At 44.2% G+C, this 19955-nt stretch overlaps 1 protein-coding gene across 1 annotated transcript in view; it reads left to right on the top strand.

The window, feature by feature from the left end:
* The window catches only part of LOC126335354 (monocarboxylate transporter 12-like), a 576599-nt gene that overhangs the window by 477056 nt on the left and 79588 nt on the right, over positions 1–19955 (top strand). The window contains exon 4 of the mRNA XM_049998541.1: positions 13248–13416. Within this exon, the coding sequence (XP_049854498.1) occupies positions 13248–13416 (169 nt within the window). The remainder of the gene's footprint in view (positions 1–13247; positions 13417–19955) is intronic.

Here is a 19955-nt window from a genome sequence, read left to right as displayed (position 1 = left end):
CAAGGGCGTTCAATATGTAACATTTTTCGCGACCAATTTCGGTTGAAAAATGTATTTCATATCGTGCATTGTGAAATATCTCCCCTTCAGTCCCTTTTGTTTCATGAAGTTCCGACAGGTGGCGCACTACATGTATCCTTCAAAGTAACGTCCGTAACGGCGGTGCGTTCCTAACAGAGAGCTGTCACTGAGTTTCTTTCGGCGGAAAACCAGAGCATCGCAAGCAATGTCCGTAGGCGCTTGCAGAACGTCGACGGAGACATGGCAGTGAACAAAAGCACCGTGAGTCGTTGGGCGAGGCGTCTGTCATCAAAGCAAAAGGGTCGCGCAAAGTTCCTCTATCTCTCCGCGCGCCGGCCGGCCATACACAGCTGTGACTCGTGCACTCAGGTAACGTGCGGACACTCTCATTCGACGTGATGCAAATGAACATCTACTTCTCCGTGACAACACGAAGCTTCTCACAAGTCTGTGCATTTGAGAGGAGCTCACAAAACTTGATTGTGCTGCTCTTTCTCATCCACCATACTGCCCGGATCGCTTACCTTCCGAGTTCCATCTGCTTGGCCAATGAAGGATGCAGTCTGCAGGAATCACTACACGGACTATGGGAATATCATTGAGGTGATTGGGCATTCAGGCCCTCCAAGTAAGGAAACCTGAGGTCGTCTAGAAATGTGCAGCCGAGTGTACCGATAGAGTGTCACAGCAGACTGTCCCCACCAGAGCTGGCTTCGAAGAATACATTCAAATGCCATCTCTGGCTGTTACTACAAAATTATAACAAAAACTTACGCCTGAATTTACTTACTTGCATGTGTCTGTAATTACACCCACATTAATTGAAAACAATTGACCATCCATGTTCGGGACAATCTAAGTTGATCCACTGTGGATACAAGGCAGCGACCTGTCAAAAATTTACCAAGAAAAATCGCCGAACAGCCGTATGTACAGAGAATTTCTTTTATTTAAGCAACCAGTTTCGGCGACTCATTAATGCCATCTCAAGGACCTATGCACTCCACTTCGTTTTTGGAGTGTTTACTTGGAAGACTTGAGCTGTTGTCAAGTCTCCGAAGTAAACACTCCAAAAACGAATTCACGGAATACAGATATTGATGGCTATAACTATGCAAGTATTGATATATCTGATTGTCAATACATGGAATGCATAGGCCCCTGAAGGTGGCATTTAAGAGACGCTGAAATTGGATGTGTAATTAAAATAATTTCTCAAAACATGCGGTTGTTAGGAAATCTTCTTTGGTAAATAATTGTTTTGGACAGGTTGCTGTGGACACATGTTGTGCTATCACTTATAATTAGGATGAGGATGAACACAGACAACACAGGTTCTCAGCATCATCATCTTGTCTGGCATGTCGAATAAAAGCACATGAAAGTAGATGAAAATACTCTGCTGTGTATTGTAAAAAGAAAATCACAAAATTATGTGAGAGGTGGATTGGCTAACGCCTTTCAACCTTTCGTGGTGCCAGGACAAAGAGTGAGGGAGAAACTGTCAGGTTGGTGCAGGAGTTCGTAGCGTTTTTCCGTAAATCTAATAAACAAAACGAACATACATAACAGAGGCTTCAGTCATAATATATTCTAATTCACTAGTGACCATAGTCTTCCAACGCTGGGGTAACTTCTCACTTCCTTTATTGTGGAAATGATGCTGTTTTGAGGTGAAGAACTCGTCTGGCCACATTTGGAGCCCATTTTCATCCGGAAGTAACTTCCTTGAAGGTTAGTTGATGGAGAGTGGAAAAGCTGAAATTCTGAGGAGCAAGATCAGATAAATAAAGTGCGCGCGGAATCATTCCTCAAACCAACTCCTATATAGCGTTCTTTGTCAGTCTACCAGAATGTGGACGGGTATTATAGTAGAGTAGAATCATTTCACGCAAACTTCCTAGTCGGTTTTCTTGGACTGCGTGTGCAAGACTTCTCAGTTATTGACATTAAATGTCAGGAGTGATCATTACACCTCGGGAAGCAATTCTTAGTACACCACACTGTCAGTGTTCCACCAGATGCGCCACATTATATTTTGATTGGGCCCAACCATTCTTTCCTTTTCCTTATGTTAGAATCAAGACGCGTTACTCGTCTCCAGTAACGACACAGGATAGAAATGGTCGATGTTATTCATGAGCCAGTTGACGAAGAGCAAGCAGAGATGCATAGTCATGTATGGCCACGCGCTGATTTTTGTGATTTTGGATTAGAGCATGCGGTGCCCATACGCCCGACTTTTGAACCTTCCAACCTTCCCCATTGCATGCAAATGTCGCACGATGGTGAAACGATCACAGTTCATCACATTTTACAGTTTCTGAGTACACTGACATGGTTCATTGTGGATTAATGCATTTAAATGATCTTCATCAAATCCCGAAGGTCTTCCTCGACGTGGTGAGTCACTACTGTCGAAACGATCCTATTTAAAAGGAGAAAACTATTTTCTTCTCGGTAGCTTCCGTTGCTGCCACCCCTCTATTGAACTCAGACGGAAGAATATGTCGGCAATGTTCCGATTTCTCCACTTGGCACTCCATTCTCTAGCATCCACAATGCCACTCACTATCTCAAAATGATAAAATAACATCATGTAAGCTCAAATAGCAATAGTGAACAACAAGTAAAACATGACAATTGACAAATAACTCATAGCAACCGGAATACGACGATGCAAAACAAAAACGCTACCAAGTTAATGCACAAAGCTGTTAGTATCGATACGCAACGGTGTGTCTACAACCGAAATTTGAATGTAACGGCTCAGAACTTTACTGATTTACGCCATCTTGTAATTATTTTTCCTTGATCGGTGTGCATGAAAAATGATTCTGTCCGCCTCCCACTCAATGGTCCAGTAGCTAGGCAACTCACCAGTGACTTTCAATAGCTGGGGAAATTTGATATTTATGATTAAATTGGCCAATAAATTTTACTGACTTCGCAGTTAGTTGAGCAATAGGACTGTGACTGTTATAGTAGAAATCATTATTATACGTGTTCTTTGAATCCATTGTTGGAAACATAATTATTGCTGCGGAACTGGACTGCATAGCTGCTGAGGCGCCTCCACTTGTGTTTGACTACATAGGAATGTCTCAGAGTTACAGGTGTACGAAGTTTAGTGGTGATGCATCCAGCTGTTGCTACGTCCAGATCAGCATGGCCCGATGACTTAGGAACGTCTGCGTACTCAGGTAGCTGGTGATGCTGGCGCAGCTGCAGTGTAATGCGACACATCCGTACGGGCGTATGCAAATATGACTGGATGGAATTGGGTACAGTGAGAGGCGCCAGAGCCATCTGGGTAACAGTCTTGAACCTGCATCCCGCAGGTCATGTCTGACATGATGAACGCCTAGTGGCTTCGAGGGCCCCCTGGGAAGCGGCCCTGTGAGGACGACTATTAAATAGTAGCTGCTTCACAGTAGAGGCCATGCTACAGCAGACGCCAACTTGATGACCCGCCAATTAGCTTACCAACCTTGATGGACGGCCAGTATCTATATCGACCAAAGCGAGTTCCATGTGATGTTGCTGCCACAGACATCGTGGACGCTACTTGCCGAAGTGTTCCTGGTTTCGGTAGATCTGCAACTGCATCTACATGGCTACTCTGCGAGTCACACTTAAGTGCCTGGCAGAGGATTTATCAAACCACCTTCACAAAAATTCTCTCTTATTCCAACATCGAACAGCACGCGGAATAAACGAATGATAATGTCTTCTCGTGCGTGTTCTGATTTCCCTTGTTTTATTACGATGGTCTTTTCTCCATATCCAGGTGGGCCTCAGCAAAATATTTTCACTTTCGGAGGATGGCCTTGGTGGTTGAAAAAGATCCCGCCGCAAACAGAAACACCTTTGTTTTAATGATGTCCATCCCAAATCATGTATCAAGTCCGTGACACTCGCTCTCCTATTTCTCGATAATACAAAATGTGGTGCCATTCTTTGAACATTCTCGATATAGCCTACTCCGTTAATCTTCTCTAGTAAGGATCCCACACAACGCAGCACTACTCATAAAGAGAACTGAAAAGCGTAGTGCACGCAGTCTCTTAAGTAGTGGCATATTCTAAGTTCTCCGCCGAAAGAAGCAGTCTTTGGTTCGCCTTTCGGACAACATTCTCTATGTGCTCTTCCCAATTTAAGTAGTTCGTAATTGTGTTTCCTAGGGATTTAGTTGGATTTATTGCCCTTAGACTTGATTGCTCTATCATGTAACTGAAGTTTATCGGATTCCTTTTAGCACTCATGTGGATGATACCACATTTATCATTATTTTGAGTCAATTGCCAATTTTCACACCATTCAGATATCTTTTCTACTGCAATTTGTTTTGATCTTCTGATGACTTCACTAGGCCATAGACGGCAGCATCATCTATAAACAGCTCAAAACGGCTTATCAGATTGTCTCCTAAGTCGTTTCTATAGATACGAAAAAGCAGAGGGCCTGCAACACTATCATGGGGAACGCCAGAAGTCACTACCGTATCATTCGCTAACTTCGCATCAGTTACTACGGACTGTGACCCCCCTCTGACAGGAAATCACCAATCCAGTCGCAGAACAGAGACGGTTTTCCATCAGCACGCAATTTTACTACAAGACGCTTGTGACGGACGATGTCAAAAGCCTTCTGGAAATCACGAAAATCGGTATGAATTTGCCATCCCCTGTCGGTAGCACTAATTACTTCGTGAGAATAAAGAGCTAGTTGTGTTCCTCAAGAAAAATGTTTTCTAAATCAGTGATGGCACTCCTCTTCGAGGTAATCCATAATGTTAGAACACCATATATGTTCTAAAATCCTCCTGCTTATCGGCGTTAACCCTTTAACTGCTCTGGACGTGTTAACGCGAGCCTGTAATTTAGTGTATTACTCTTATTGCCTTTCTTCACTGTTGGTGTGACCTGTGCAGCCTTTCAGTCTTTGGGTACAGATCTTTCGTCGAGCGAGCGGTTGTGTATAATTGTTAAGTATGGAGTTAGTATACCAGCGTACAGCATAACCAACTGGTCAACGACCGACAGGCGGCTGTGGCGCATAACCAGTTGCCGTAGCGCAGTGGCGCGCCTGCAAGTTACTGTAAGTAGCTGCAGGCAGCACTTTTCCGTTAGTCTCGCGCAATTAAACTTTTCCCCTCTTCGAAGAGTTGGGCCCTAAGAACTGCTTGATACGACAAAGGCTAGCGAAAACATTGACATACATTTGAAACCTTCCCACATTGCATGGGTCCGTTCACTGGCTGGCCCTGAAAACTAGCGCTGGTGATAAACATACCGGGATAGCTAGTATGTTTATCACACTTCAACTTGAGTCCAAGTTTAAGTGCCCTTTTGTAATAAGTCACTCGCAGCACACTGCGGCACTCTGCAGGATACCTCATCCAAAATACCGTGATACACTTTGAATCCATGACTTTGAATTTTTCAGACAACACGAGTGCCAAATCATCTCGCAGAGATAGGGTTTTCGAGAGTCTGTGCGGCTCTCTTCCACTTATCAAACATCGCAGAATTATGTACTCTTTCTCTTCATTGTATTATTCCCCTTGGTATCATCAACGTACCATTCAGGCTCACAATACTATTCCCCACGTTCCACATTATCATAATGGCTATTAAACCTTGTTACTATGCTTGAAAGAAGCTCAGATGTTCGGCAAAAAGAACTAAGAAAGTAAGACAGATAATTTGCAAAAAAGAATTCATGATAAACTGCAGCCTCGCTTTAGATCGTTGCGTATGGAAAACTATCGTTTAAATACACTACCGGGCAAAATTAATACACCTGGATAGAACTTGTCAAATTTGACCAGATGATGGCGTATGCCAGTCGGGGCATAGTAGATGTACTGGTATTGGTTTCAAAGTCAAATGGTTCAAATTGCTCTGAGCACTATGGGACTTAACTACTGAGGTCATCAGTCTCCCAGAACTTAGAACTACTTAAACCTAACTAACCTAAGGACATCACACACATCCAAGCCCTAGGCAGAATTCGAACCTGCAACCGTAGCGGTCGGGCGGTCCCAGACTGTGGCGCCTAGAACCACTCGGCCGCTCCGGCCAGATCCTCCAACAGATACAGCAGTGGCAAAGCTACCAGACGGTCATCTGTGTCTACTCCTAGATAGGGAATGCTCACAGCCAGGAGGCGCAGTTTGGTGCAAACGTATGAAGCAAGCAGGCAACCATGCCATAGTGACGCACTCGTGCTTCCAACAGCCAAGTGGGCGAGTATGAAGTGGGTCAAACTGAGGCCTTACGAGTGGCGGGATGGTCCTTTCGGGAAATTTCCACACAAATTGGGCGTATTGTGTCAGTTGTGCAACGATGCTAGTATCAGTGGCCTCGTGAACATTCCCACACTTGTACATGAGGTTCTGGACATCTACGCAACACAGACGCCCGCCAGGATCGTCGTTTTTTAAGGGCAGCAGTGGCAGATCTTACAGGTACCACGGCACAGATAAGAGGGCTTGTCAACCCAGACGTTTCAACACGAACTTTTGCGATGCGGTTATTAGCAGAGGGAAAAGGGCGACGCAAACCTCTAGCCCGTCTTTCACTCACGCAACAACATCTACGAGCACGGCTTGATTGGTACCATCGCAGAATCACTTGAAAGCTAGAATGATATGCCGTGGCCTTCAGCGATGAAAGAAGATTCTGCCACCACGCAGGTGATGTTCGGTTGCACGTACGACATAGACTTGCTGAGCGCTGTCTCGTACAATGTATTCGTCCAAGACACTGGCCCCACCCCAGTGTTTATGCTCTGGGATGCGATAAGCTGCCACTATCTTTCAGCCTTAGTATTTCTGGAGGGGATCCTAACCAGCGCTCGGTGCGTTCAGAATGCTGTTAGATTCGTTCTTTTGCCGTTCTGGCAAGAGGAAGATGATGCGTTGTTCCAACAGGATAATGATTGCCCACACACTGCCCGTGACACTCAACATGCTCTGAGAGAAGTGCAGCGATTTCCCTGGCCAGGAAAATCTCCCGACTTGTCTCCAGTCGAGTATACGTGGGTGTGATGGGACGAGAAGTGACTCGTGCAACTGGTCAGGCAACAATTCTTACAGAACTACGTGAACAGGTCGAGAAGGCGAGACATAACGCATCCCAGAACAGTTTCGCCAGCTGTACAATCGACTGGACGCCAGAGTCAACGTCTGCATTGACACCTGTGGAGGCTACACAACCTAGTGTGGGTATTTGAGCATGGATTGACATCCGGTACCTCACAATGCTTGTGCTACTGATCTGTAAATGTAATCATTTCATGAACTCCATATGGACTGTTGCAACTATAAATCTTGAGTGGATTGCAAACCTTTAAACGGATGTATTATTTCTTTCGGCAGTGTATACACTGACGTATTTGTTTAATCGCAGGCGCTCTAACAGCTACAAGCGAAGCCCCTTAATTCAATTCCACTTACTGAATACTATTTTCTCCTTGTTATATTTGCCTCAACCATGATATCTTCTCCCTTAATGAGCCCCACTGTTCCTCACACTGAGATTCTCTGCTATCATGTCGACCGAACTTCGAGGGACGAGGCACGTTATAACGAAGACGTCACGTCCAGTGACCCATGTTGTATTCGGGGTATCTCAGCACCTTGCTACACTGCAGCATGCTTAGTCAACTGAATAGTTGTAACCGACTCTCCAGAAGGACTAGTAATGTATTCTGAAACAAAGATCAGTATAAGTGGACGGCCTCCATTTTCTGCGGCAGCGACGGTTATTTTCTGGCACCCAACATAGAAGGCATAATGGGAAGGGGCGGGGGGACTAAAGCGATTTAACAAAACCAACAACATTTGACTACGATAGAAGCAACTTGCTACTGTAATCTATTTAAAAAATTTCGAAGTTCCAACCTATGATTTCGATTTTATTACTCTTCAAAAATTTGTTACTTTAAAGTAAATTTCAGTTCTTTAACGAATTAGATAATTTGAAAAAGAAACTCTACAGCTTGAAGGCAAATAATTACAAGGTCGCCAAACAGTAGTCATTACTTAAATCTCTGTTGATCCGTTGTGGACGCAGAACAGCGGCTGGTCAGATATTTACCAAGGAAAATCGCCGAAATCGTACGTTTTGAGACGATATTTTATTATAGTTTGACAACCAGTTTCAGTGTTTCAATATGTCATCTACATGCCTGTACATGAAGTGCATATATGGCCTGAAGATGGCTTACTGAAATGACGAAACTGGTTCTCAAAATAAAATATATCTTAAAACGTGCTGCTGTTTGGCCATTTTCCTTGGCAAAATATTACTTAAACATTCTTAGGCTTTGAAATTTCAACAAGCAGGATAATTAATAATAAATCACGACATTACTGATCTTATATACATGTTACTCATCAATGTTGACCACGATGACACACGCAAGACACCATCATTACGTAGCACCCTCGTTACTAAACATTGTAAACAGAACAACTGTATCAACCAGACGAATGACAGCCACCTTCTGCCTATCATGTTTACCAATATGACCCGCTAGTACACTCAGCCACAGCGTAAGAGCACTACTTGTACTGGGTAGCACACCTTACGAAATACCCACTAGCCTTGGCATTAGTTATGATTTAATTTATGCAGGTAGTAACCTGCATAGCCCAAGATGGATAAAACCGCGCTATGTAATGTTTAATAAGTGATCAGGAGATAGTCCCATTCGCCACCCAGATCTTACAAGTAGTTAACCTTGGATTAGAATTACCGAGCTCACTCCACGTAATTGAATGTCACCTAGCCACTTGTAGCATACGCTAAAGAACAGCAGCTGGCGCTTTGTCACTTGTAACCAAGTCAACAACCTTGTTTGCGGCTACTTGCGTCGTCGCCAGCACTGAAAATATAAACCAACGTTGGACACACCTACAAGGCAGTCTCTCCACAATAACAGCCAGCACAACATCCTGCTTAGAGATATCTTACCAATTTCAATCACGGGTCAGCAAACCTAACGACGATCATAGAACATGGGCGCAACAGATTAAAATACTCATCGTTCAACAAGCAGAGTACTACAAGCGAGTCGTACCGAGAGCCAACTAGGGCGGCTATAAGTAAAGCTATTAACGCAGCATAGCAGCGACTGCATCGTAGTCTTGTTACCAAAACGACTGCGAAATACGATGAAATTTTTTACCCCCATCTTTCAGAACAAGAATATGCAAGCTTGTAGCGGAAAGGAACCGACGCACACATTCAACACAATTAACGCTTAAACGAGGAATTGCCCTGTGCAGAAACCTCCTCAGCACGACAACCATAAATTTAACTGACCACACCGGGTGTCTGACCCTGAGCAAGCATCACCCACACAGCCAGAGTCTCGCGTCAGCTCGCAATTCAACGATGTAATGAGAGCAGTAGCAACGTACGCTGGCAACAGCCAAGATGTAGGACAAGCAACTGAAAACCACACTCATCCTTCCACTCGCTGCTCGTTCAGTTCATCAAACAAGCCACTGCAACGCTCAACTGTTTACGTTGTTCTACAACATCAGGAATCTAACCATCAATGCAACGATCGAACTGAAAGGACTTACCGGTTCAACGAAGTCGCCTCTGGCAGGCACAACCTCATGCTGTCCACCGTCCTTCGGAAGTTTCAACCCCTCGGAAAAAAGGAACTAAAGGATGAACGCAGGCTTTGCAAGAATAGTCTGTGTTTTTACGTCAGTTAACTTTGTCTAGTTTTTTCCAGTGAACAGCTTCAATCGCTGGAATGTGATACTGAATAGTTACCAAACTACACATTTAAGGATCTTAGGCAGCTGTAAACTCCTTTACTGACTTACAAACTGTAATGTAGGTCTGGTAGATTCATGTAATTGCGCAGAATTGCCTTACGATTCAAATTGTTCAAATTGATTTAATCATTATGGGATTTAACATCTGAGGAGGTCATCAGTCCCCTAGACTTAGACCTACTTGAATCTAACTAACCTAAGGACATCACACAAATCTATGCCTGAGGCAGGATTCGAACCTGCGACCGTAGCAGCAGCGCTGTTCCGGACTGAAGAGCCTAGAACCCCTCTGTCACAGCGGCCGGCGTGCCTTACGGCATCAGGAGCGCTAACGTAAACGTCTGCGGCTCGCTTATGACTAAACTGTGCTGCTGATGTCGCTCATCCGGGAGCTACCGCATTACAATCGTGCAAGCTCATCCATGATCTGATCAGATTATACGTCGTCCGTTTGGTTCGCAGGTTCGTGAGAGAATTGATCGCAAGTGAAGCGCAGGACACTCACCCACGAAATCCAAGACGACAATTGCCCCGTCAGTGGAGAATTTCAGAAAGAATAATACCTAGGTGTATTATGGGTAGGCTGTTATGATCTGGGTGGTCAGAATTCATGGGAATGGTTGTCGCATTTAAGGCCGAGTCGTGCATGACGCCAGAATGTTGATGCTCGATGTGGTGCACGGTGCGACTGTAGACATGTTATCTGAGCAGAACGGTGTGATGTGAACGTTACTGCTCTTCGCCAGTTGACAAACTTTGAACATGCGATGATAATTTGTAGAAAATGCATGAGACGTTGCATATCGGAGAATACACAAGAATCAGGGTTGCAACGTAAACACTGTCTATGGGCGATCTTCAGTATAGCAGAAACATTACAACAGAGGCAATTTTTCCGCACGTCCAGGCAGCCGCAAGTGATGACTGGAGGTGTATCAAGATCGAACATCACGTAACTTTCTCGGAGCTATAGGCAGCGATCGACGGCCTACTATGAGTGACTTTGTCGCCGATTTTTATGTTAGGCTTCAGGAATCCGTTTCTATCATCAATACATAGAGACGGATGCACAACGAAGGCTTCAGCATTCGATGACCGAACTGTGCCCCTTCGCTGACAGTTCTATACGGATCTCAATGGCCGGTTTGGACCCGCGAATATCGTGACTAGACCATGGAACAACAATGACATGGTCAGATGTTGTGTCCAGCTTAGGGTGTGGTGTAGGCTACATGTGACAGCATGTCAACAAGGTTGTGTAGACACCGGAGATGGAGCAGCTGAGGTCAAGGTTGTTTTCACATTGCCACAAGTAAGTGCCACTGTCTGGCTCAGGGACCAACAATAGGTGTACATTATGTGGACATTGTTGTAGTCCATCAGCATCGCCTTCGAACATTAGAGATGGATATGCCGTGTTTCATCTGCACCCTGTGATATGTCACCGCTCTGTAGTTGTACCCAGGTGACTGAACTTACTAGTGAGTTATTGACCCCTCATCACCAAATCTTAACATAATGAAGCATTTATGGGATGCTGTCGAAACATGTGTATGCTAGATGAACTCAACACCAACTGTAGGTAGCACTGGAAGGTGTGTGAATCAGTATCTGTTCAAATGGTTGAAATGGATATGAGAACTATGGGACTTAAGTTCTGAGGTCATCAGTCCCCTAGAACATAGAAGTACTTAAACCTAACTAACCTAAGGACACCACACACATCCATGAACGAGACAGGATTCGAACCTGCGATCATAGGGACGCGTGGTTCCAGACTGTAGCGCCTAGAACCGCTCCGCCACCCCGGCCGGTGGTCAGTATCTGTCCTGAATGCTTCCAACACATCGTAGAATCAATGCCTCGACTTGTTACTGTAGTTTTGAGGTCGTGTTGAGGTGCGACTGGCATTAACAACCTCCCCTACTGTCGTGTTCGTCTTTCGTTCTTTTAACACTGCCACTTAATTTGTGCAGGTCTTATCCCGTTTTGCATTCCACAAACAGACGTTAAACGTAGGCTGTGGATAGCTTTGCTGGTTTCTATGGGCTTGCCATTGCTTAGGTAACAGGCTTTCATCGACAGTGAAATCTATGTTCTCTTGTGGTCAGTGGATCTGGGGAGTCAGAAACAGGAGTTGGTAAGCTCTGTTGGCTCGGGGGCCGCCTTTTAAGCTCTTACAAAAACGATGAAAGGAAAACATTTTTGCTGCAAGGCTCAACACTATTACCTATTGTACTTGACGCCTAGGGAAGTCACTGCTTCGACGAGTTGAGTCTTTTACAAGTTCGAAAGGAAGTACTTTCTGGTACTAGGTATCTTGTAAGCCACCAACTCGGTTTAGAATAAATCTGCCTACCACTTTACCCAGTTGTTCCTGACTCCTAATAATAAATGTAAAGAGTCGGGGTATGAACTAGATCTACATAAAAGCTGGAACCCTTCTTAAAGCTGGTGTAGAACGCTGGTTTCCTCATCAAAATTCATTCGACCACTGCACAGAAGCCTGGAATCTCTATATTTAAAAGGAAACGTACTGACTGAGTGTCTCGCTATTGCTCAGCCCAAAATGCTATGAATAGAACTTGAAACTTGGCGAGGGTGTTCATGACCTACCGCAGGCATCGTTTAAGGGGGTTTCTCGAAAGTCCTTCCCCAAGAGAATGAAGTAAGGGACGGAAGTATTCTTTAAAAATATCTTGGTACTAAGGGTAATTTTGAAACTAGACTACGAAAATTGGTGTTTGGTTTCTCTGTCAGATATAAAAATATACCTACTTTAGCATTTGAGAAATTCAACCCCTGTGGGGGTGAAATAGTGGCCGAAAGCCTTTTGTGTTCTTAAATAAATAATTTTTAAAGAACTACTAAAGTATTTTTTAAGTTAGATCCACGAGAATTGTTATTTGACTGCTCGGTTAGAAATCATAAAATACATGTTTCAGTGTTTGTGAAAATTCACCTTCTAAGGGGGAGAAATACAGGATGAAAGCTTTTATGTAAATATCTTTGATGCCAAATCTGTGAAAACTGGTATTTGACTTCTCGGTTAGAAAGAACGAGGTATGTCTTGGGGGATGAAAGTTAGTATAGAAATATCACCACAAGAATTCAAAATGCAGGATTAACTAACTGCAGCTACCAGAACAGCTTTTTGGCCAGGAATACATTCAAAAGAGAACACGCTTCTGTGGCCTTAATTAGCATGAAAAGTCTAGGAGGTGTTGTAATTTGTGAACAAAATCAAAGAAACCTATTTAACGGTCACTACAAGAAATTTTCAATAGCCCTAATATATGTTTACAAAATTATATTTTATGTAATTGCTACGCAGACGCGGGCGCTAAGCTGGTATTATAATAAACGTGACACATCCAGCTATGACAGTTTGCACTGAACAGTGTGTGTGGTGGTGTTGCAGCGTGGCTGGGCGCGCTGAGCGCGGCCATGTCGCTGCTGGCAGCGCCCCTGGCGGTGGCGCTGTGCAGGCGCAAGTGGACGCGCCTCTCCGCCGTGCTGGCCGGGCTCGTCATGGCGCTCGGTTGCCTCTTCGCTTCCTTCGCCATGCAACTGCACCAGCTCCTGGTCAGGTGGGTTGCCTCCATCACCTATAAGTGATCCTGCTCAGAATGCATGATCCACAAATACAAGTCGCGACGTGGATATGTTACGAGGTAATTAATTTGCATATCTGTTTGTGGCGTTCGCTGGGTTATTCAGTGGTTTGGTATTTAAATAATTTGTGAATGAAAATGATAACCTTATTTTATTACATTGAGTAATTACTAAATAAATTTTCTAACTGCTAAAGAATTGGTCAAGTTGCTAAAGAACTCCAAGTTAACATTGTTTTGAAGTGTTGTCTAAATGTTGTGTGTGTCACTGAATCACAGTTCATACTACAGATTCTGTACAACTATGGATTATGATGGAAACAGTTATCTTCAGCAAAATGATCATTAAAACCACCGAATATCAGCCGCGCACCACACTGACGTGTGTTACCTGAAACAATATTCTTCGCAACTCGTGCGTAATTAATTTCGGCTCCATACATCAGCTAGAAAAGTTTGTTATAACGTTCATGCTATGAGCACTGTTTTTTAAGAAGCAATCTGATTGGAATCATTTTCATTGAGTTAAGTTCGGGACCACCGGTGCCCATTTATTTTTACACATTTGTATTACGTTCAGCATTTATGTCTGCAGAGTTGAATTTGCCGCTGAGACAATTGTTAAAATGTCGGCAGACAATTGATGGAGACTTTCTATCGTTAGACCAAATAAGTATTTTAACTGCTTATTAAACTTTACAAAAACTCTACATTCTTATTGTGCACTATGTAGACTTCGTCAAGCAAACATTTGGTTTGTTTGTAAGGAAAACGCAGACAAAAACGCGATACAAATCGCTGTCTTCAATGGCTGCGCTCATTGCAGCGGAAAGAAATAATTAACACAGATAATGCTTACTGAGAGAGGAATTAAAGTTACAAATAATTATTCACTCTTACTTATAATAATAATGAACTCTGTTTTCAATTAATAATTAACAAATAATTACAATTTCTTAACAGACCTCAGTTTGATAGGCGTCTTGCGTGCTGAACTTACAAAAGCCGTCCAACAAAAGGTAAAAACAAAGGAAGACAAACGCGGGTCATAAAAGGAATTTACAATTATCATTGTCTTTGTATGATACACATCGATATGTCTAATTACATCATAGAATATTATATAAATAATTAATATTTATAAGTTTTCATTGTTTTTTCATACATCGAATACATAGTGTTTATAACCGTTAGAGGCATAATTTTCTCTCGTCCCACTGTAGCCAAAAATTTATCACGTAGATGTTACATGTTGTTAGCATCCTGTAGTGGTGCAGTCTTGGTGGATACATTAGCATAGAAGGCACCATTACATTAGGATGGTAGCCTAGCCGCATACTGCAGAAGTGGACACAAGTAGGAAAAATGTTACTGTTGTCGCTCGTGCAAGCAAAGGTAACGTAACGATTCTATTCAGCGAACATAATATGAGAATTAATGCTTGTCGGTGTGTGACGTGACAGGTAAGTTATCACTACCCTCCTCAGTTGACATTGCAGCAGACAATCAACATGTAAATACACCAGTGTAACAAAACCGCATAAGCACATACTTAATAGCCGGTCGGGTTGGCAGAGCGGTTCTAGGAGATGCAGTCTGTAATCCCGCGACCGCTACGGTCGCAGGTTCGAATCCTGTCTCGGGCATGGATGTGTGTGATGCCCATAGGTTGATTAGGTTTAAGTAGTTCTAAGTTCTAGAGGACTGATGACCTCAGAAGTTAAATCCCATACTGCTCAGAGCCATTTGAACCACATAAGTCATAGTATGTTGGTCCGTCTTCGGAACATAATACAGCAGCGAATCTGCGTGTCATAGCTTCGTCAATCTTTGGTACGTCTCGGGAGATACGTGGCACCAGCTGTGTTCGATAGGTCAGGCAACTCCTATAAATTATGCGCATGGAGCTGGTGGCCGATATCGTCCTTGATGCGCTCCATGAGGTCCAAATGAGGCTAATTTGATAGCCAAGGCATCGACGAGAATGCCCAATCGTATTTCTGAAAGGGCTCTAGCGCGATTCTGGCCCAGTGACACTGTCAGTCATCCTGCTGGGACATCCCATCAGCAGCAGGGAAGACATCAAGCGTTAATGGATGCAGGTGGTCCGCAATAATGTTCATGTAGCCTGCAGCCTCATGGTTCCTTCGATTATTCTACACGTCCCACTGACGCCCAGATGACTGTTTCCCAAAGTATAGTACTGCCCCATGTTTCTAACACTAGCTCGCCTGTACCATGGCGTACTCAGATACGATAATCGAAATGGTGAATCAAGAAACGTGATTAATGCAACCTTGAGTTGTCTGAATGGGAGCCCATGCACAACAGTTTGCTCTGCATAGTGTGCTCCCAAATACTTGTACCTGCACCAGCGTTGTACACTTATACCGACGCCTCTTCTTTAGTCTTTTCCTTCTTATTGTTTATCTGTGCTTCTTAAGATCTCATGTGAAGAGACACGATACATCAAGTTCCATAGTGGTGTACGACAATCAATGAAGTTACAGAACAGTTAATAATTTAACTTTTGAAACTGCCTGTTTATTGGCATTTATTGAAAGAAAAACACTCTCATACTCTCATGTGGTCAGTAAATTCCTGCAACATTTTGTGTGTATAATGGGCCTTACTACGCCGCAAATCGTTCTAATGAAACTGCTTTACAGTGTTGCTAGGCAACGAAATCAACAAGGTGATACGTGTCTCAATTAAGACAGGACCTCGAAATTTTTAGTAAACTTTCGGGTAATTTTTTTGTCAAAATCAGCACTTGTCTCAAAACTAATTTCTAACTTCTTGCATTAACGCCAAACTATTGTACACGATTTACTGGACAGCTCGATCACGCACTAGCGTGTAACTTATTTCAAATCGAGCGCGCAGGTTTCAGTTTTCCCTAACGGGCTAAACGACGCTTTTGTAATATCATGATGTGTCTGTTTCACGTAAAGTTTAAATGAAACTGCATTTACTCTCCATTCGGGTCAAGATCTCAAAATAAAATTCACTACGTAGCTCAGCGAACTGCACACGCTTCCTTTGGGCACTCGTCTTAGAGTAAACGCCGCACATAAATTCACACTTTTTTATGAATACAAAACACTTTTACATTAAACAAATAAATTATGGGGTGTAATTAGTAACTAAACATTTCCGATTCTGAATAAACTTCAAGAACTTGTATTTCATAATCAATAAAATTTTATTGCCTGTGAGAAGTTATTAGTTTGCTAAAACGGATTCATATAACAGTCAACTTGTGTCTGGATGATGACGTCACGAATCGACACTTGCTTGGAATGAACAAAATACATGTACTGATAAATACTGTACCTTGAGTAAGTTACTGATTTTTATAACAAATTTGGTGTCCCTTGTATCGCTACACACTGTCATCAGATCTTCCACAAATCACTGTCCATCCTGGTTTACGGAGCGACCTCCACGTTCTTTGATGAGGCGTGCACGCCCAACACCTTGTCGCCTACTCGTGGCTTCACCGGTCAACCACTTTTCCATAGAACGTCACGATAGTAGCGCGCCAACGGCAGAGCGCTGCGCAGTTTCCGAGATGGAGGTCCCCAGGGGCTGGGCCGTGACAATTTTCCCTTTCTTAACGTCGCTTATGTGGGTGAATATCTCCATTCGGTGCCTTATCGTCTCTGGAATGCATCGTAATCCCTCTCCGCTTCGCTTATACGCTTTCCTTCCTGCATGACGTGCTCGTAATGCTATGAGGCGGCATTCGCTCTTGCGGTGGGCTGTGGGCGGAATGATTTGGCTCAACTGCATCTACATCTACATCTGCATCACACCCCGCACTAACTGATCACTCCTATTCTGTTTCAGTTGCGAATGACGCGTGGGAAGAATGATAGTCTGTAAGCCTATACACTAGTTCTAATTTCTCGAAATCTCTCTTCGTGTTCACTATTCGACATTATGTTGGGAAAGTAGTATATTGTCCGTCTCTTCATGAAAACTGCTCTCTCGAAATGCCGGTAGCAAACGTCTCCATGATGCACTACGCCTCTCTTGTAACGTCTGCCTTAGGAGTTTGTTGATCATCTCGGCAACGCTCTAATGCCGACTAATAGATCCCGTGACAGAACGCGGCGCTATTCGTTGGATCTTCTCTATCTCTTCTATCAGTCATATCTGGCAAGGGGATCCCATATTGTTGAACAGTACTCAAGAGTCGGTTCACGAAGGGCTTTACATGCCGCTTCCTCCGAGAATGAGTTAATTTCCTTACGAGTCTTCCTATGAATCTCTCTGTCATCTGCTTCTCCTATTATTTGTTTTGTGTGATCACTCCACTTATGGTCCCTCTGAATAGACACTTCCAGTTGTTTTACGATAGATACTGTCTCCAACAGTTTATCATTAGTAGTGTAACGGCTTTCTTTTCTTACGTGTGCGCAATATATAGCATTGTTTACGCGCAGGGTCAACTGCCAGAGCATACACCATTCATCAATCCTTTGCAGGTCATTCTGCAAATCCATACTGTCTTCTGCCGTTGCTACTTTGTTACAGACGACTGCACCATCTGCGAATGGCCTTAAAGGGCTTTCTACTAGGTCTTTGATATACATTGTAAACAATAATTGCCCTATCTGGGCCTATCGCACTTCTTTGAGGTACTCCGGAAATTACCTTTGTATTTTTCTATTTTGTTCCCTTAAGAGCTACGTGATCAGTTCCATCTGCAAGGAAGTCATGAATACAGCCCGATACTCGAAAAGCTAGCAAATTTTTCACTAAACGGCTCTGCGGGACGGTGTCAAATGCCTTCCTGAAATCGAGGAACACGGTATCAACTTGAGCGCCGTTGCCTACATCGCTGTGGATCGCATAGAGGAATAGAGCGAGCTGGGTTTCGCAAAATGTCTTTTCGGAATCCATGTTGACTTTTGTAGAGATTATTTTCGTACTCCAAATCAGTGTGTGTGTATGTATGTGTGTGTGGGGTGTGTGTGTGTGTGTGTGTGTGTGTGTGTGTGTGTGTGTGTTAGTTCCTCTGCATGTGTGTGTGTGGGGAGGGGGGGACTATAAATTATTCACTGCCATTTGTAAAGCACACAGATAAGTTTAAATTATTAATCACTGCCGTTCAAACCGTTTCATAGCTATAGCAATAAAAGAAGAATCTGAAGAACACATTTGCTATTTCGGCGTACCTGACACCGTGTGTCATCAGTTTTTCCTCGGAGGTTCCTGGCGTAGTTTTAAGATTTTCGTATGCTGTACGTATCATCATGCCCTGTCTAATCCCACTGATGTTTAGCGAGGCAGAGTATTGAAATGTTCACAGAGAAACAAGTTTGTACAGTTCATGCCAAACAAGGTGACCTTCTAGTAAGTAACAGTCACAATATGTTCCATATTTCACAAAAATTTTAGATAAGACTTTTGATCACACAATTTTGTCCTCAATTTATTACTGCATGCACCTTCTCTAACAATGCATTTTCCAGATTTTGATGTCAAGCCCTATTCAGGCATGGTGGTAGGAGGACTGCCATTGACAAAGATTCATTTCTCTCTACTTGCCTACATCTGATTTTATTGTTGTAAAATGTAAAGGCAGCCTTGCTATCTGCTTCACAAGATAGCAGATGATATACACTCCTGGAAATGGAAAAACGAACACATTGACACCGGTGTGTCAGACCCACCATACTTGCTCCGGACACTGCGAGAGGGCTGTACAAGCAATGATCACACGCACGGCACAGCGGACACACCAGGAACCGCGGTGTTGGCCGTCGAATGGCGCTAGCTGCGCAGCATTTGTGCACCGCCGCCGTCAGTGTCAGCCAGTTTGCCGTGGCATACGGAGCTCCATCGCAGTCTTTAACACTGGTAGCATGCCGCAACAGCGTGGACGTGAACCGTATGTGCAGTTGACGGACTTCAAGCGAGGGCGTGTAGTGGGCATGCGGGAGGCCGGTCGGACGTACCGCCGAATTGCTCAACACGTGGTGCGTGAGGTCTCCACAGTACATCGATGTTGTCGCCAGTGGTCGGCGGAAGGTGCACGTGCCCGTCGACTTGGGACCAGACCGCAGCGACGCACGGATGCACCCCAAGACCGTAGGATCCTACGCAGTGCCGCAGGGGACCGCACCGCCACTTCCCAGCAAATTAGGGACACTGTTGCTCCTGGGGTATCGGCGAGGACCATTCGCAACCGTCTCCATGAAGCTGGGCTACGGTCCCGCACACCGTTACGCCGTCTTCCGCTCACGCCCCAACATCGTGCAGCCCGCCTCCAGTGGTGTCGCGACAGGCGTGAATGGAGGGACGAATGGAGACGTGTCATCTTCAGCGATGAGAGTCGCTTCTGCCTTGGTGCCAATGATGGTCGTATGCGTGTTTAGCGCCGTGCAGGTGAGCGCCACAATCAGGACTGCATACGACCGAGGCACACAGGGCCAACAGCCGGCATCATGGTGTGGGGAGCGATCTCCTACACTGGCCGTACACCTCTGGTGATCGTCGAGGGG

This window comes from Schistocerca gregaria, chromosome 2 (assembly GCF_023897955.1).
Source record: "Schistocerca gregaria isolate iqSchGreg1 chromosome 2, iqSchGreg1.2, whole genome shotgun sequence".
NCBI lineage: Eukaryota > Metazoa > Arthropoda > Insecta > Orthoptera > Acrididae > Schistocerca > Schistocerca gregaria.
This window is presented reverse-complemented; position numbering and strand designations above follow the sequence as displayed.